This window comes from Aotus nancymaae, unplaced genomic scaffold (genome assembly GCF_030222135.1).
Source record: "Aotus nancymaae isolate 86718 unplaced genomic scaffold, 86718_ANA_hifiasm-v0.15.2.pri h1tg000011l, whole genome shotgun sequence".
In the NCBI taxonomy this organism is placed as follows: Eukaryota; Metazoa; Chordata; class Mammalia; order Primates; family Aotidae; genus Aotus; species Aotus nancymaae.
In genome coordinates this window covers 82,625,630-82,643,104 of record NW_026988422.1, presented here as the reverse complement: position 1 = coordinate 82,643,104, position 17,475 = coordinate 82,625,630, and the positions used below count along the sequence as shown (strand labels likewise).

At 50.9% G+C, this 17,475-nt stretch overlaps 1 protein-coding gene across 4 annotated transcripts in view; it reads left to right on the top strand.

The window, feature by feature from the left end:
* The first annotated feature begins 5,590 nt into the window (after positions 1-5,590).
* Positions 5,591-17,475, top strand: part of BCL11B (BCL11 transcription factor B) — a 99,826-nt gene continuing 87,941 nt past the window's right edge. For 3 of the 4 annotated variants that reach the window (XM_064375205.1, XM_064375203.1, XM_064375204.1), the window contains exon 1: positions 5,682-5,823. In XM_064375205.1, coding sequence (XP_064231275.1) covers positions 5,766-5,823 — 58 coding nt within the window. In that variant the 5' untranslated portion in view covers positions 5,682-5,765. Of the gene's footprint in view, positions 5,824-17,475 lie in introns of all 4 variants that reach the window. The other variant, XM_021675212.2, reaches the window with a different exon arrangement.

Genomic DNA, 17,475 nt, shown 5'->3' with positions numbered 1-17,475 from the left:
GAATTAAAATTAGCAAGACAAGAAAATTCCAAATGAGGTGAGAAAGCTGTAGAAATAGTTCCAGATCCCCTAGTACTGAGCCATTCAATATCATTTCTGATGACAGGGACAGAGCTAGGAACATTCAATGTGGGTGTGAGTCCTTTTCATATACGGGGAGCTGGGTAAGTATTTTTTAAGGAAAATAATACATGAACAGTGTTCATCAGGAACAGTGAATTTGATTTAACCCCTCGGAGGCTGCAGATATAAAGGCAGCAGGTAATGATGCCTGTTTCCTCCAGCCTACCTATGTTGCATGCAGTTAAACAACAGTCGGAAATGTACTCCTGTATCAAGGCCAGGTATTACTTGCAGAAAAAAAATAAGGTGCAAATGATGTCATGTTTTAACAAAAGCAATGTTGTTAAATTCAGTACACAAAAAGAATCAGCCAAACAACTGTTGAAAGGCAAGCTTTGCGGTCCTGACTCTGTTATCGGGTGACAACGAGAAGAACTCCTCCAAATCCAGCAAAGCTTTAATTGAGTGCTTATGGCGCTCAGAAATTTGCTGTAATTTTCAGAAATGACATAAAATAATTCTAGAAGATATGGCAGAAAGCCCAAAAGGCCTCTTTTGTCTTTTTATGCCTCTGGATTTGATAGCTGCTAAAGATTCTAGAACTGTAAGGAAAGAGATAAGGACCACCTTGGGAGCCTTATTAATATGTACATAAATATGATTTGCTTGGTTCCTCCACTGCAGTTTCCTCACAAGTTAGAATAAGTCAATCCACTGATCAGATCGGAGCATCGTATTCATGCTCATCTTCACGGTCAATAACACTTATAGATCCGGAGGAAAAGAAATGAACAGTCAGAGGTTGCTTCGAGTCTGCCCTATACCTGTGACTATGAAGCGATTTGCCTTCTCTTTGCGTGATTTCTTCTTCTTCTTTGTTTTAAAGCACCAGAAATGAAGCCCAAAGTGATTTGGGAAGATGCGCTGTGTATTGCTACAAAGTTGACTGCGTTTGAGAGGGTGGATCTGTGTTAAAAAGAAAACAACAAAAACAAATGAAATGTCAGTTTTCTTTCTGCAGAAACATTAGGAGTTCCCATTGCTACTGACACTTCTTATCTTGATTCTTTCCAAATTTTCGTAAAGACATAAGATAAAATATAACAGCTCAGAAGGCAAAGATAACATTGTGGAATCTCGAATAGAGTCCAACCTCAGCTGAGTTAAGTATTGAGAATCGTTCAAAGAATTTTAAACAAAAAGTCTGGCTTGGGGGTCACGTGTCTGTTTAATCTGCCCCCACTGAATGGCGTGTTCCATGCCGCACACACAGGGAATTAAAGCCCCACATAAGGTTAATAAAAATGCACTCTGACTTGATGAAATGATTTCTGATTTCTGAACTATTCCTCTAAAAAGAAATTTAAAGTGAGAATATGGAGGATTATCTGCTGGAATGCACTGTGAAGCTAGAAAAAGAATAGCAGGGAAATATTTGCGAGTTCAAAAAGCTTTTTGACATCTGCTGTGTGTGTGTGTAAAGATAGTGCAGAAAAGGTGGCATTTATTTCCATCTGATTCCAGCATGCACAAAGCCCCAGCCTTGGGCCCAGCACACAGTAGGTCTGCAGCAGGTGCTGGAGGAATGCATCTGGTTTTATGATGCTAGTTCAGGACCACATTTGGATCCACACTTTTTCCTTTTACATTTTCATATGTGAGCCACCTGCACCCTCTTTTTGGGGGGTGGAGCGGGAGCAGGAGTGACTTTTATTTTAAACAAAGGCTTGGTGAGGAAGAGGTGGGGTGGGGTGGTGCAGTGACCTTCTCAGGAGCGTCCTGGATCCCCCTCTCTCCTGCCTGGAGTGCTGAGGCAGGAGTGGGGACCAGGCTGTGGGCCGAAGTCGGCCACCCCTCTTCCGCCGCGCCTTCTGTCTGGGCATCTAGAGAATGGGGAAACATTAGTGCGGGGCCAGCTGCGGAAGCTAGGCAGGGTCGAGGGGGAGGTCAAGGTTGGCCGAAAGGCGGCTATTGATCCGGCTTGGAACGCGAGACAGGGAGCGCAGCAAGACTAAAGGGGGAGCTGTGAGACCAGACATTAACAGCTTTCCGCGCTGATGAGGCCCGTGCCAGACGGGCAGAGGGAAAAAGAGGAGACTGGAGTGGCAGCTGGGATCGCTCCCTGACTGCGCCCGGCCGCCTCGCGGGAGAAGAGGAGGAGGAGGAGGGGAAGGAGGAGGAGGGGAGGAAGATGCGGAGGAAGCGGGGGAGGAGTAGGGCGAAGGGGCCAGCGCAAGGCTGGGCAGGGGCAGGGCAGCCTCTCCCCGGCTGCCGCGAGGTGGAGCGCGCCGGCGGGCGGCGGCATGTCCGGCCCTGCGCCCGCCCGCCCGCGCGTCCCTCTTCCCGCCGTCGGGGCAGCGCGGGGCCAATGAGGAAGTGCTCCTCGGGTCGGGGGGGCCCGCGCCGCCCCAAGCCCGCTACTTCCTGCTGGGGGTGGGGAGAGGGTGCCCCCTCCCCATGCCCGGCCCCTGACCACACGCGGGGTTGCGACTGCAGCTGGGACCCGGAGCGCCCTTGCGCTGCCCGGGGAGGGGCCCCCTTTTCCTGAGGAGTCCTCCCCGCGCCTCCTCGCCACTGGCGGGGTCTCCCTTCCTTGTAAGCAACCCGCGGAAGGTGAGACTCGAAGGTCGGGATTTGGAGTCCTGGACCGCCGGCGGCGCTAGGCTGCAGGCACGCCGCGGCGTTTTGGGTCCAGACCTGTCCCTGATGCGCTGTGTGTCCTAGGGCAAGGTGCTCACCCTCTCTGGGCTTCACATCGCCAGTTCTCAGAAAGAGAGCGCGAATTGATCTTTCAAATTTAGAGTCTGGGCGAGTAAGGATGGCCAGCTTATGAATGTCTCGAGAAGTTTATTAAACGTGCGTGTGGGCATATTTTTCTTACTTAAGCCACTTTCCTGGAAAGATTTTCGCGGTGAGAAGGGATGGCAGAAGAGGGAGGCACTTCTGGACTTTGGACCACGTGGAGGTGGGGTGTTGTGGGTGGACAGTCGGGTGCAGTCTGCCCCGCCAGGGCGAGGAGGTGCAAGCCCGCGCCCCGCCCCCGATCTCCATCCGCTTGGCCTCGCGTCCGCCGACCCCGGAGCCCAGAGTTTACAGAACTGCAAGCCAGGGCACATTTTATTGTTATTATTTTTTAGGGTATGGGACTGGAAGGGATCTCTTTCCGTTCGCGCTCACAGACGCTGGGCGCTGTTATATTGTTGGTGCCATCGCCCCACCCAAGACCTTCGGGGCGAAAACAAAAACCCCGTGTGCCCCCCGAGGAAAAAAACGCCGAGGGAGGCGGCGCTCCCGGAGGCGTCACGGCCTCGCTAAGCGCCAGGGTGAAGCCGCCGGAGCCAGGCCTGGGGGCGGAGTGGGGTGGGTGCAGCTGGACTCGCCCGCGAAGCCCAGCCGGAGCCAGGCCCCGACCCGCCCCGGCCGCCTCCGGAGACACCCTGAGAAGGGAGAGGAGGCCAGCCGCGTGGCGCGCCCAGCCCTGGAGGCCAGGTCATCAAATGGACGAAGTTGGCTTCAGCCTGGGGAATGGGGGGGGTCTCCACGGGGGCCGTGGTCTGGCCTTGTCCCCGGGCCACGGACAGGCCCCACAACTCCTCTTGTCCTCGCCGGCTGGAGATCAAACGGCTGACAAGGCAGCTGCGTCCTTCCCAGTCTGACAGGCATTTCCAAGTCCTACCCTGGGCCGAGGAGCGCGGGAGGCGGGGTGCGACTTCCAGGTTACTGTGATTGTCAGGGGCGCCTCCTGGAGTCACCCACTCGAGTATCTGCGGTGATCTGGCCACACCTACTCCTGAGCCCGCAAGTCCTAGTCCCTCTCCCACGTGGGGCGCCGCGGTCCCTTTACCCTCTCGCTGGCCATAGACCGGGTTTAGGAGGTGGGGCCGTGTTTGACCCGTAGGAGTCAATGGGGGTGAGGTGAGGGGAGGGGGCAAAAATTCGGGTGAAAATCCTTTTCCAAATGGGACTCAAACAAGGTCTCAGACACTTCTCCCCCACCCCCCTCATGTGCTATTGATTCTGTCCTCTTGGTGTGGTTTGTCTTCCTCACCCTCCTGGAGTCCGTAATACCAGGATTTATATGGAGACACTTTTTGGAAGTTGAACTTCAGCATCCACCCGCCCCCCGCAACCGTAAAATAAAAGTAAAAACTACCAAGCGACTTTTCCAGGGAAACGAAGCAATTCTTCACGTCCCCCACCCCCCATGTCGACCCCAACCCTTTTCCACAGTCCACATCCCCACCCCCAAAGTCCAAGTCCGAAAGAGCTTTTGGGTGGGTGGAGACTTGCACTGATTCAATGTAGTTCACTCACACAGCACCCTGCCCCCCACTTCTTAGGGGGTCCTGCTCCCAGGAGGGAGGAGATATAAGGACGGTTTTTCTTGTATTTAAAAATATGCTGCCCAGTGGCCCCCGCCCCTTCCCTCTTTAGCGCAGCCGGGGCTCGGGGGAGATGAGGAACGCACAAAAACGCGGTTTGCACGTGTGGCCTGCCTGGGCTGCGGGTGTGCGCACCGGCGAGTGTGTGTGTGTGTGTGAGTGTGCGCGCGCGCGCGAGTGTGTCTCTGTGTGTGCTTTCTTGTTCTCTTACAGGGTACAATGTTAAAAAGCCACCGCTAGTCGCCCCCAGTGCTCCGACTCTCTGGGTCTTTTTGTCTCTAGTGCAGATTAAACGTCACGTCCGCACTTGAACTTGAATTTTATCCCATTGTACAGAGGCAGCCCCAGCCATAGAGAGACCGAGAGCTCCCAGAGAACCCGGACTCCGCCATCTTCACGTTGCAATCTATAGCTCCCAGTCCGCGCCCGCACCGACCCAGGCGCACTGGGCGAGCCGCCCCTCCGCCCCGCTCCCCCCGGGCCCGCGGCGCCAGGGGAGCGCTGGGGAGCGCTCGCGGGGACTCGGCAGCCCCTCCGGCCGGCGCCAGCCTGCCAGGTGAACTGGGAAGGAGCCGCTCTTGGTGTCCCCCCAGAGCCTCGGAAGGGTCAGTCTCCGAGAAAAAAAAAAAAGAAAAAGAAAAAAAAAAAGCAGGCAGCCCGCAGAAAACCCAGAAACAACCGAACCGGGGCAGTTTTACATTGCTTTGGGTTTTTTGAGGGGGCGGGGTGAGGGGGTACTAGACAAGTCCCCAAGTTTTCTTTGCTTTTTTTTCCTTTGCTTTTTCTTCTTCTTCTTTTTTTTTTTATTTGTTTGAATTTTTTCTTTTCCCCTTCTGGTAGAAGTGCGCTTTCCACCTACCAGACCTGAAAGAAAGTGTCAGGAGCCGGTGCAAAATCCAGTTTAAGTTCAAGAAGACATTTGCAAGTGCAAGAGGCCAAGCAGTTTGAAGAAGTGTAAGAGATTTTTTTCCTTCGAAAGAATATATTTTTAAAGAAACCAGCCAGTCCGCGGAAAGCAACAGCAGTTTTTTTTTTTTTTTTTTTTTTTTTTTGCCTCTTTCTCTTATTTTAGACCGAGAGGTTTTTCTTGCTTTTCCTCCTCTTTTTTTCTTTTTGCAAACAAAACAAAAAACAGCATAGAAGAAAGAGCAAAATAAAGAAGAAGAAGAGGAGGAAGAGAGGGCAAGAGAGGAAGGGAAAAAAAACACCAACCCGGGCAGAGGAGGAGGCGCGGCGGCGGCGGCGGCGGCTCGGACCCCCTCCCCCGGCTCCCCCCATCAGTGCAGCTCTCCGGGCGATGCCAGAATAGATGCCGGGGCAATGTCCCGCCGCAAACAGGGCAACCCGCAGCACTTGTCCCAGAGGGAGCTCATCACCCGTAAGTGTCTGCGGCGTGCGCGCGAGGGGCCGGAGATGGGGCTCCGGGCACCTAGGGCTGGGGACACCGAACCCGGAGCAGCGGAGCCGGGCCAGGAGCCGGGGCCGCCCGCGGACTGGCAGAGGCCACGACGTCGGCCTGGAGCATGGCGGGGGCGGGGGGCCATAGGAAAGTTTCTTTGCAGCTCGGGGAGTTGGGGCGCTGAGCAGCCGGACGCGTCTCGGGCTTGGGGGCCTGCGGAGCCGGCTCCGGGCCGGGGAGGGGGCGTGCAGGCTGGAGGAGTGTGTGTGCGCGCCGAGCCCGGCTGGACGCTCGCCCCTCCGAGCGGCGTGTGTGGCGGCGGCGGCGCTGGTGGCGGGGTTTGGAGAGGAGGGGGAGGGGGTTGGGGGAGCGGAGGGGGAGGGGGGAGCCGGGAAGTGGGGAAAAGTTGGCGAGCGCGTGGGTCCGCGCTGATGGCGCGGGCGGAGGAGAGCGGGGTGCGCTCCGGGCTGGGGGAGCTGGAGGGCAAGAGGCGGCCGCTGGCTCCGGGTACCCGGTCGCCGCGCCCGGCCCAGCAGGGCGCCGGCCACGCCGGTCCTAGGATTCCGCCGCCGCCTTTCTCTCCCCTCCTCCTGCTATTTGCAAAATAATCCAGCTGCGCGGCTGTTTGCCGGGCTCAAGCCCCCCTCCCCACCCCCCATTTCCCCACCTCCGGCTGTCTCCTGGGATGATCTTGTCTTCTTTCCCCCACTCCAAAAAAGGTGGGGGGATTGGGGTTGGTGAAAAATCCCCGCCACGAGAAAAAAAAAAGATTGTCAGGAGTGGGAAGAGAGTGATGCGCTTGTAAAATAGTAAAAGAAAAAAAAAAAAGAAAAAAAGGAGACCCATCAATCTCATATCCATCTTTCTATCTCAGTATCTTTCATCTTTCCTATCTAAATAAACAAGGCAGGTCGCAGTGGAAATCCACCCGCTGAAATCGTGTAGATTTCAAGCATGTGGTGGGGCAGGCAAAGTCAGGCGGCGGGGCAAGAGAAGCAGCAGCTTCCACCGTCCCTGTTGGGTTTATTTAGCAGAGGGAAAAAGCGAGCGCGAGCGGGCCAGGTACCGGGTTTGCAGGGGAGCCCGCCCCGGGTCCCCGCACACTTGCACCGGGAAGGTGGCTCTGCGGCGCTCCCCGCCCGCCGCAGCCCGCGGGGCCGCTTCTTCGCTGCGCGCGAACATTTCTCCGCCGTCCTCTCTCGCGGTGCCTGGGTCGCCGTTCCTTTTTTTTTTTTTTTTTTTTTTTTTTTAATTGCAATAGAAATAAAACATCCTCTGGGTGCCATCGAGACCGCGGGCAGGTTGTAAGCCTGCAATCCGCCGCGCACCTCGCCGGGCTGGGGCCGGGCTGCCCGTGCGGAGCTAGAGAGGGCTGCGCGCCCAGCCGCCGCCGAGGACTGGCTGCGGGGCGGCCGAGAGCCGAATATTTATGTTATATTTTAAAAAATTTAAATAAATAAATAAATATATAAAGGGGTTCTCCCCTCCCCTGAAAACCCAGCATAGGAGCCATCTGCTCGGAGCAATTGCTGTTGCCATCTCTCCTTTGTTACAGCAGATACATTAGTAAGAATTTGTGGATTTATTTTGATTATTTTTGTGGGGGAATAGATATTAAAGTGGGATTCGCCTTGGGAGAGGGATGCCTCTTTGGAGGGAGGGAAGAGGACTTCTCTTTTATTTTTCGCCATTGTAACATCAAAGAAGACTCGCCGGTTGCATTTAAAACAAAATGTTTTGCAGCCAGATTTGAGCTTGATCAAGGTCTTTTTTGCCAGTTGACATTTCGATCCTTTACCAAGCCACAGCAATCGCTTCTCCTATACCCTTCCCCCTTTAGATGGGGTGGTTGTTAAAACGTCTGTACTTGCAGAGGCTTAATTTCTCCAGGAGACAATTTGCCCCACGTAGCCGCTGTATAATTGCAAGGGTTGTTTTTGAGGAGGGGGAATTGGGGGGGTCGGGGAAGGGGGAGTGGATGGGGGTGCACTGCCAAGCTGGCAGCAGCGGCGAGCCAGGAGTGCTTGCAGTTGTGTGTGAGGGGAAGAAGCAGGTAGGTTTGCTTTGCTTTGGCTCTCCCTCTCCTGGAATTCCTGGGACATCAGGCGAGAGCCCTGGCCAGAGGACTGGTGGCAGCTGGGTGTGGGGGTGAGGGGTGCCTGGTGCAGCACTTTCCCATCCTTCATTTGTTCTCTATCTCTCTCAGCCTTGCTCAGAGCCGTGCTGGGGATAGCCAGCTGACACTGGAGCAGTGGCAGGGGGGGAAAGAGAGAGGCAAAGGAGAAGAGAGGTGGGGAGAAAAAGGGGAAAGAGACCAGAGGGCAAAGGAAAGCCCGCCTGCCTTCCAGGGGCACACGGAGCCCAGGCTATGTGTACGGGTTTAAGCTGGGAGAGTGGTCCAACCAGTTTTCAGACAAGGCTATTTATTATCCAAAAGCAGCTGGCTTTTCGTCTGTCCAGTGTCACCCGGGAGGGAGGTGGGCGAGCAAGCAGGGAAAAGGCAGGAGTCGGGTGTACTTTAGCCTGTGTGGCCTCTGGAAGTGCCTCTCCACAAAGGACGCAGGAGTCCTGGACTCAGGGTGCTTTGGAGACCTGGCTGGCAAAGCGGGTGCTGTCGCAATCTCCACTTGGGGTCCACATTTTAGGCTGAACGCAAAAGATACTCCTTAAAACATGGGGCATCTTTATCAGCTGGGTGGCAGCTCCCAGGCCTGTGGGGAAGCAGCCTCAGGTCCTTCAGGGATGATGCAACTGCGAATAACTGATGGCCTGGGAAACAAGGAGGGCACACAAATAGCACGCATGGTCTTTGTGGGGGGGAGGCGGGGGAGGAGGGAGAGTCTGAGAAGGGCTCCATAATGAGCTAGTTAAATTTACAGACAGGGCCAGGGACAAGAGGAGCGAGGTAAAAAAGAGTGAGAGACAGCTGGTGATGGAAACCTGGGCTTCTGGTTTGCTTCAAAATGTTTGACCCAGATGGATATGGCTTTTAAAAGCGGAGGACAGACACAGTTATTAATAAAAAAACAAACACAAAACAACAGAGTTGCAATAGTGCGGAGGGGAGGTTAAGGGGATCGGCTGACCAGGCAGAAGGAGAGGCCAGAGCCTGCTGTGCCAGACAGGGCCAGGGAGAAGGGAAGAGTACTTAAATCCAAGAAGGAGCTTCATGCTTTCTGAAGACACCGAGGAAAATAAGATGTCCACGGTAACTTACATCACCGCAATCAAGGTGATTTTCTCAACAGCTCACCAACAGGTTTCCTAGGAAGATGAGTAATTTTCCGTATGAATTCACGATTTTGTAAAACAACCAGAGACCCAAGATTTAATGCAAAAGTTGGGCTGTGTTAATTCCATGGTTGCCTTTTAAATTAGGTTTTGCTGTAGCTGTGTGTTTTGAATGTGGCGGTGCTCACAATTATCTTAACTCCCCAGGGTACAGCGTATCTCCAGTGGTCCACATGTCTTTCAAAATTGGGCCTCCGACAAATTTCATAAGACATAAGCCCCCTCTCTTTTTTCCTTTTTTTTTTTGGTTAGTTGGTGGGGGGAGTGAAGTTCCTCTCCCTTCTGCACAGAAGGGAACCCCATATCATTAGAAGTGTGATATAAGTCAGCTGCTCCGATTCAACGGGAGAATAAAAATGTGTTCATCAAAGGTGTTATGCCAGGCTGATTTTATTCATTTGTAATTCACACCTGAGAGAAAACAGCCGTGAGCATATTTTAACAACCCCTAATATTTTTAAAGGGTCTTTTTCCCCTACCTGAATGATATGATGTATATACGAATATTTCTTTCTTTTCCTTCTTTCTTTTTTTCTTTTTTGATGGGAAAGTTGCTATCTGCCTGTGCCTTGGCCTTGGTGAATTTTTTGTCTGGCCTTTGAAATATTTTGTAACAGAAAACGAGTCATTTCTGAAGTGCTGGGGTGAATGCAGTTGCTTTCGTGAAGCCGGCCTTAGAGACATCTAGGCTGGGGTCAGCTGGTGGGGTGTGTCGCGTCAATGACCAGTGCACAAGACTAAAGGGGTCCTACTCAACCCAAGGGAAGGCCACCTTTGGGCGCGTTTGAGAATAATTAGAATGATGTCTCAGGTGAGATGGGAGCACAAAACACAGTCGATTACAGATACCAGTTTCCAGCTGTGGGGTGCATCAGTTTCTGGCGCCTTCTCAGAATGGAGTCCTTGGCTCTGTCTTGTAGCTTAGAACACGGCTTGCACCAGCCTCTACCTATCCCCTTTTCATCTCCTATCTCGATTGCTTTGCATTCTCTGTTGCTTGTTGTGATAAAATACTTTCCAAAATAAACTTTCAGTTGAATTGGCTTTTGGTTGATGGCAAGCTGAAACGCCGAGCCGCGCCTAGCGCCACTTGGCGCTAGGGGGAGCTCGGTGCCCGTGTCATGGCTTGGCGCCTCTGCTACAATGGGCTAGGAACGGGCTTCCATCAGCAGCGGCGGCAGTTTACGTTGCTGCAAAATGTCTTAAGTGTGAAGTTGTAATATTGATTTTCCTGCAGAGATTCGTGCAGGACAAAATGAGAATATAAGTTTGAGAAATCTATTTTCAAGCTATCACCATTGATTTACAAGCCCTCACTTGGCAGATGGGGGGGATTTTCTTTTTCTTTGAATTTCTTTCTTTTTTATAACAATTAAAATTGTGAGTTTTGAATAGGTGTGTTTTCCCTGATTCGTCTGTGGTCTTGACGTTCTGAAAATTCTGTTGCGTTGTTGAGGCGCTGGTGATCGCGCTGGTGGGGGGGTCTGGGAAGAGCGCACATCATTTTGGGTAAGGCGCACTGCTCATTTCTGTCTCTCACATGTCACAGACCCAGGGAACAGTCGAGAATCGCCGCTTTTGGGAGTCGTGTACCTAAAACGACTTGATGAATGGAAGTCCTTTTAGCTCAGATTTTATAACACTTGGATTCTCAATTCCGTTTATTAGGTAATGTTCCCACCGTACTGGGGAAATAGCACCGTTCCCCAAAGATTTAAAATGCCAACTCAAATAACATGTAAAACTTTGTTTGTAAAGAGGATGTGATTGTCAGAGCCTGTGCTGGTCATATCTTTCACCCCAAACAGTTGTTCTTTATGGATGGCTTTTAATGAGACGATTCTTCCCTAAACATGTAATTTAGTGCTGGGGAATATATGTGCTTTTGATCACAGGATTTCCAGATTTATAATGTCTTCTTTTCCAAGTTCAAGAAATCTACAGACTGCACCCTGAGTCTTATGCTAGAGTTCAATATATGAGCAGAAGAGGTTACTCTGCGACAGGAAAGAGTGCTTTATTCTAACCTGAAAGAGAAATAAATTAGGTCAGACAAAAGCCCAGCGCTGTCGTCAGCTGGAGAAAGAGCCTTCACTCTCCGGTACAGAGGGCTAGCAATTTATCTGATGATTTCTCTACTTCATTTAATGTTTGAATCGAGCCAGTTGTAAGCATGTAGTGGCAGCCAGCTCACTGGACCACTCAGAGATGAAGAGCACGGTCACCTCAAAGTCTTGGGCCGGGCAGTGGCCTCTGGGCTGCAGAAAACCGTTAAAAAAATCAGTTTAGTAATCTGCAATCCTTAACCTTAGAACTCAGGGGAGTTTCACAAGCTGTAACTAAACACAGATCACAGATAAGGCAATGCAAGAAAAAAATACGTAGGGGGAAGGAATGAGGGGGGCAGGTTCTTGACTCTCCTTCATCTCCCATGGCTTAAGGACAGACCCTCTGGCTGCCTGGCTAGGCCTCACCTTTAGCTGAAACTCTCCAAGGACTTTGGGCTCTATGTGAATGCTGGCTTCACATCTGGGAAGGACAAGGAGAAAATAAATGCTCTTTGGGGATTGTACCCTGCACCCCATGGTTGAGTTACTGATACCGGCTGAGCATCCTTCCCTGAAGATGGTGTTAGCTGCAGACACACTTTGTGATTATTAATGGGGAGGGGCACAGAAGAACACTAGGAATGAATGTCGTGTCACCCAGCTGCCGCGAGTGTGCTTTGTCACTTTGCAGTATTCTTCTGACTCACGCCATTCGGCCTGAGGTCCTGTGGGCTCTGTCCTGTCCCTGTGCCCTGATCCCAGTCATCTTCCTTCGGGTCCCAGGGAGCCAAATGTCAGGGAGATGTGCTCAGGCTTGGTATCCCCTGTTTCTCCATCCCTCCCCAAGAGATGCCGTGTGCTGACCGCCTCCCTGGAGCAGTAGGCTTCCCAGGACGTGGGTAAAAAGTGCCGAGAGCAGGCTATTTGGAGACTCGTGGAAACAGAAGCACACATGTCTTGCGTCTTCTGCACAAGCCAGTGAGGAGGGTGAGCAGAGCAGCCTCGTTTTTAACTGGCAAAAGTGACACTAGATGGAGGTTTGATGAATGGTGCCACATTCACGGGACTTTGGTCCAGCATTTTGACATATGCAAGTCTTTTGTGCAGTTGCTGAAATTCAAGAAATTCATTCTTTTTTCTTTTCCTTGTGGCAGCTGATAATTTGCTTGGGTGTTGAATTAGCCAGCCTGAGCGATTTTACTGTAATGAAATCTCAGGCCACACAAAATTAAGTCAATTCAAAGTAAAAAAAGAAAAAAATCCTCTCTTTTACATAACTTCTTTTTTATGACCCCCTTCCATGGAACTGCTGAAATACAAATACAGTTGTGAAATGTTCTAATGAGTTTTCTACTAAAACCACACGCAGAAATGACTCAAGAAAAGTTGAATGCCAATATTGTGGTGATTAACCTGTGCCTCAGAAATGGATGCACTGCTAAGAATGAAAAAAAAAGCATGTGTGTGGGGAGGTCATGTTTAAATTCCTACCTTGGAAAGGAGATGTTGAAAGCACTCCTGCCCTTGCTGTTTGCTGTTAACCTCAGAGAATCCAAACTCTCCAGCTAAAGCCTTGAGGTCCGGTGTCCTGTGTGGAAGCCTTTTCTTCCACACCTTTGAAAAAAGCATCGCATTAAATAAAAACAAATCTCTTCATTTGGCCACAAAGAGTGCTTTTATATCACATCATTAGGAGCCCGTGGTGGCTCTGAAGATTTAAGGCATTTGCAGTTTTATAGAACCTGCTAAATGTGTTGAGAAGGATTGCTATTGTGGTAAATCTTTTCCTTTAAAGCACCTATTTTATTTGTCAAGCCTTTTATTCCTAACCTTTTAGTAATGGCCGGGATCTGTGAATAAATACGTGAGTGCTGTTTTCCTTATTCACTGGTTCCTTTTTTTCTGCTCTTGTGTTGGGGAGACCCAAACTCCTGGGCTCAGTTTTTGGGGTTCTGGAGAGGTGTGTGCAGTTGGGGAGAGAAGGCAGTTGGACTCCGTAGAGCAACTGAGGATATTTTTTCAGGCAACTGCTTAAGTGTCCTAAAATTAGGCTGGAGTCCTGCAGACGGTCTGTACGCGGGGAAGCCCTCCCCATGACATTGACTTTCCTGCCTGGGGTCTACAGACTAGAGGTATGGGCGCGAGGCTCTTCCTGTATCTAAACCTCTTCATGGATCTGGAATTCCCACCTCCTGGCCTGCAGGCCAGGCCCTAACTTTGCCCCGCTGGCGCTGGCGGAGTTGGTGGTACCCTGGTCATTTTCCTGGGAAATTTCCCACAGTGGGGAGCGTGTTTTGCGTCGGCTGCCTTCCCTTGCTCTCCCTCCCACACGTCAGCAATGGCGATCGAGGTGTGTGCCTTGGCTGAGGAGGAGCAGACAGGACCTCGTGGGGCGGTGGCTGTGGTATGCATCCGTCCCTTCAGGGAGGCAGCCTTTGGAGGCTGTCAGAGGGGTACAGAGCTGACCTGGAGCAGGCTGGACTCCTCTGACCATCTACTGAGAGGGCCGAGGGTCAGGGCAGAGATGGGGTGATCTGGGCGATGCTTCTTGCTCAGACTCCACCTGGCTGTGCCCTCCCAGGGTCCCCACCCCGACCTTGTGTCCTAATAACCCTTCAAGACCCCTCGTGGACATCCTCCTGACACCCGTATCCCTCTTATCTCCGTTTCCTTCTCTGCTGGGCACTTCATTATTCCTTCCGTTAGGGGAACTTCATAAAATCTCTTGTCGTGCCTTTAAGCGTCATCTAGTCATAGATTATTTTCTCCACCAAGAATTGATTCCTGCTCTCTTCCCCTCCACCCTTCTCCTCCCCCACCCCTACGGTTGTTATTTTCTCTTGGATCCAATAAATTAGAAATGGATGGCAGCTCAGAAAGTGTTGTGCTCTGTCAAGTGTGCGTGTGGTGGCGTTTCGGTGTCGCCTGGAGTCCCAGCCCCTCCCCAAATGTTCACGGAGAGGAGATGAAAAGATCTTTTCGTAGATTATGGGTAAGCCTGGGCTTGCTGGCAGGAGCTCCCTCTTCGTAGGAAGCAGGTGTAAAGTCTCCAGTCGGATGCAGAGCTCGGGTGGATGGATGCTGAACAGTTCTTGTAAACATGTGTACACATCATGATGGCGGTTGTGACGTTGGTGGCACACGATTTTAAGAGGCTGGCACCCCTCCCCCCACATCCTTCCCTTTCTCACCCCCGTCGTCACTGAAACAACAATTCTGTGTATATTTCGTCTGGACTGTAGCTTAGCCATTAAAGATAAGAGACTTGATCTGAATTAGTGCAGGGTGAGGAGGAACACCAGTCCATGTGCTGTGTATGCAGCAATGCACACGTGTGTGTGCAGGCAGCCATGCACATACCCCGTGCTCTGGGGACAGCAGGCAGCAGATCTCTTGCTGGAGTTCCCCTAAGGGCAGGTGCATGGGCAGTTGTTACAGATGGACCAGGGCGGGTGGGACCCTTGGTGCCCTGTGTGTGGGGGAGTCACCAGCCAGGTAAGGCCCTGCTGAAAGCTTGCAGCTGCTGGGGGCTTGCTGGCTGCTTGGCGGGGCCTGTGTTCACGACGTCTTTCCATTTCTGTCTTCTGCCCCAAATTCCTTCCCAGCGAAGCTGAGCTATGGGGAAATTTGTCTTGGGATCAAGTGCTTCCCCCTTCACTTAACAACGATGTCCATTATTATTTGTCAAGCCTGATTTCATTGCTTCTAAATGCATTTACCAGCTGGGAGGAGGCCTGGCCTTGTAAATAAAATGTGGTTTTGTTGTAAAAGAAAATCCAACTTGTGTGTGTTTGTGTGTGTGTAAATACAGATTTGTCCCTGCACTTTAGGATTTAGCGTTTCAGAATCCACCCCAGCCCTCTGATAACTGACATCCGAATAAGTTGCCTGCTGCATCCATTCATTTTTCCTCTTAATGAGTCAAACATTTTAGCAATTGCTCTACTTTATTCGGCTCATAATACATGGAGAGCAGCAATATTTTGCAGGCCTACCTGATATTTGGGGAGCTTTTCATGAAAGCAGAAATCATCTCAGAGGAGAACTTCATCTTGGCTTTATTTTTGTAAGGCTGGAGTTTGCTGGACAAGGCTGCCTGAGGGCCTGGTTTGTAGGGTCTGGGAATTTGAAAGGCTGTCTTCATGGCTCTTTTTCTTGTGCTTCTTCATCTCTGGGTGGCAGGTTGGACCCCTCTGCCTGTAAGAACAGAGGCCTGGTTCTCTGCGGCTGTGCAGAGCCGGGAGACTTAGGCATCCATAGGGTAGAGAAAGAGGGGTGTCACTTTGCCCTTGCCAGGGCTTGGACAAATGTTTTTCTCCCTTTATTTCTTCCATTACTGATAGAGTTCTAAGAAGGGACACACACACATACACAGGAACCCTGCACGCCCAGCTTGGTATCTGCCTGCCAGCGGAAATGAAACCACAGTCTTTGGGGTGTCTACGAAGGCCCTGAACATGAGCTTTCAGGCCTAGTGAGCTGCCTTGGTCTACTTGCTCTGACCCAGAAATCTGGGGCTTGGGGTGACTCTGCTGCCTGAGGCTGGAGCGACCTTGCTACCTACCTGGGAAGCGTTGCATATAGCAGGCCAAGGCGCAGCCCCACAGCCTGGGTGGTGGGGAGAGGAAACCCCATTCTTTGGAGTCGGGTGAACACCCTGTCGTGTCATGGGGTTTGACTTTCAACGCTGAAAGTGGGAAGGGAAGGAGATTTTTTTTGTTTGTTTATTTTCTTCCCAGACTGCCTTAGAGGCAGTGAGTTGGATGGCTGGTCTAGGAGGTGGAGATCCCAGCTCAGGGCTGAGCCCCGGAGCCCTGGATAATCCCGGGGCTGTCTCGGGGACGCCAGCAGGGCCTGGCTCCCAGGTTGCTTGGCTGCTAGGACTTGACGCAGAAATCAGAGCTGCAGCGCAGCAAACGGCTTTGGACACCTTCAAACTCAATTACGGGGCTTGCAGGGCTGCTGCATGAGGAAGGGGAAAAGGCAGAGACTGCCAAAAGAAGGAAAGAATACCAGATGTTACCAAAAATAAAAAAAAAAGGAGAGAAAGGAAAAAGTGCTGGTACATAGTCTTGGCAAAAGAGGGAGCTGGGAAGGAGGGGTGCTTGTGAACAGGCGTGTGTGACCTCTGCTGATTTTTAAATTCGTCGGCGTTTCTTTTGAATTAGAAAGTGAATTTGAAATTATGTGGCTGAAAACCTCCTCGCAGAGAGGAGATATTCAGGCTTGCTAGCACTCCTTCCAAGGAGGGCGGAAGAGGCTGAAAAAGTTAATAAAAAACAACAAAAAAGTAAACCAAAGATTAAATTTTAAAAACGCAAGAAAACCTCTTCGGCCTCAGAAAGGACGATCAAGTTGGCCATGTGGATTTGTCGTTTGTTTTGATCAAATCTTCCACTGCTGCGGGAGTTTGCCAGGCCTGTCCAGGGTGGCATTTAAAATAGTCCCAGGTACTGCACCTTGCTCGCTTCCTTTGAATTCTCAATTTCATTATGTCCTTTTTTTGCTTTTCAGCTCATTTCTTTTGTGCCTCTCTATTTTTTAACTAAACAATATTTTGACATCCTCCTCCCATTTATTAGAGCGCCTTCTGTAAAAATGGCGCACAATACATCCTTATATTTCTAAAGAACTGCTCCTACAGCTCTCCCCTTTGGCTCTGAAATTATGTATATGTAATTGGTAATTAAAGGTGCGAGCTTTTCAATATAAACAGTATTGCTCAATGTTAGATCATTAAAGGGAAAAAGAGGCACCAAATAATTACCTTTTCCATTCTGACAAACCGTTCACAGGAATCCAGTCTCTCCTAGAACCTCTGTTCAGAGGGAAGGTTGTGATTACGTTTTAACCATAGCAAAGCATCTTTTCATAAAATAAATTGGTAAATTAATTACGTGGCATTGTCTTCAAAACCCTTTTTAAGTAAACTCCGATTTCTTTTTAAAGTGTAATTAATGGTTTCTGGGACCGGCTTTGTGAGGACTGTGGCTTTACCTTGTAGGTTCTTTTTGTTAGAGAGATGCAGACAACAGATTTAGGATTTCCTCGTCTGCGGGGTGTACTGCCACATTTCTGATGTATTCTACATTTAATTCGTCGAGGGCTCTGTCTGCTTTTCTGTAACCACAGGTGGGATCTCAAATTGTAGTTTCCCTTCTCAGCACTACCTACGTCGCTCCCTATCCACGCAGAGTTCATAGGCGTGCGTCGTACGTCACGTATCATCGTATATTTCGTATTCAGTTTCACACGTGGACTCTCCTAGGCCCTGCATCAGCTCGTGTTCAGA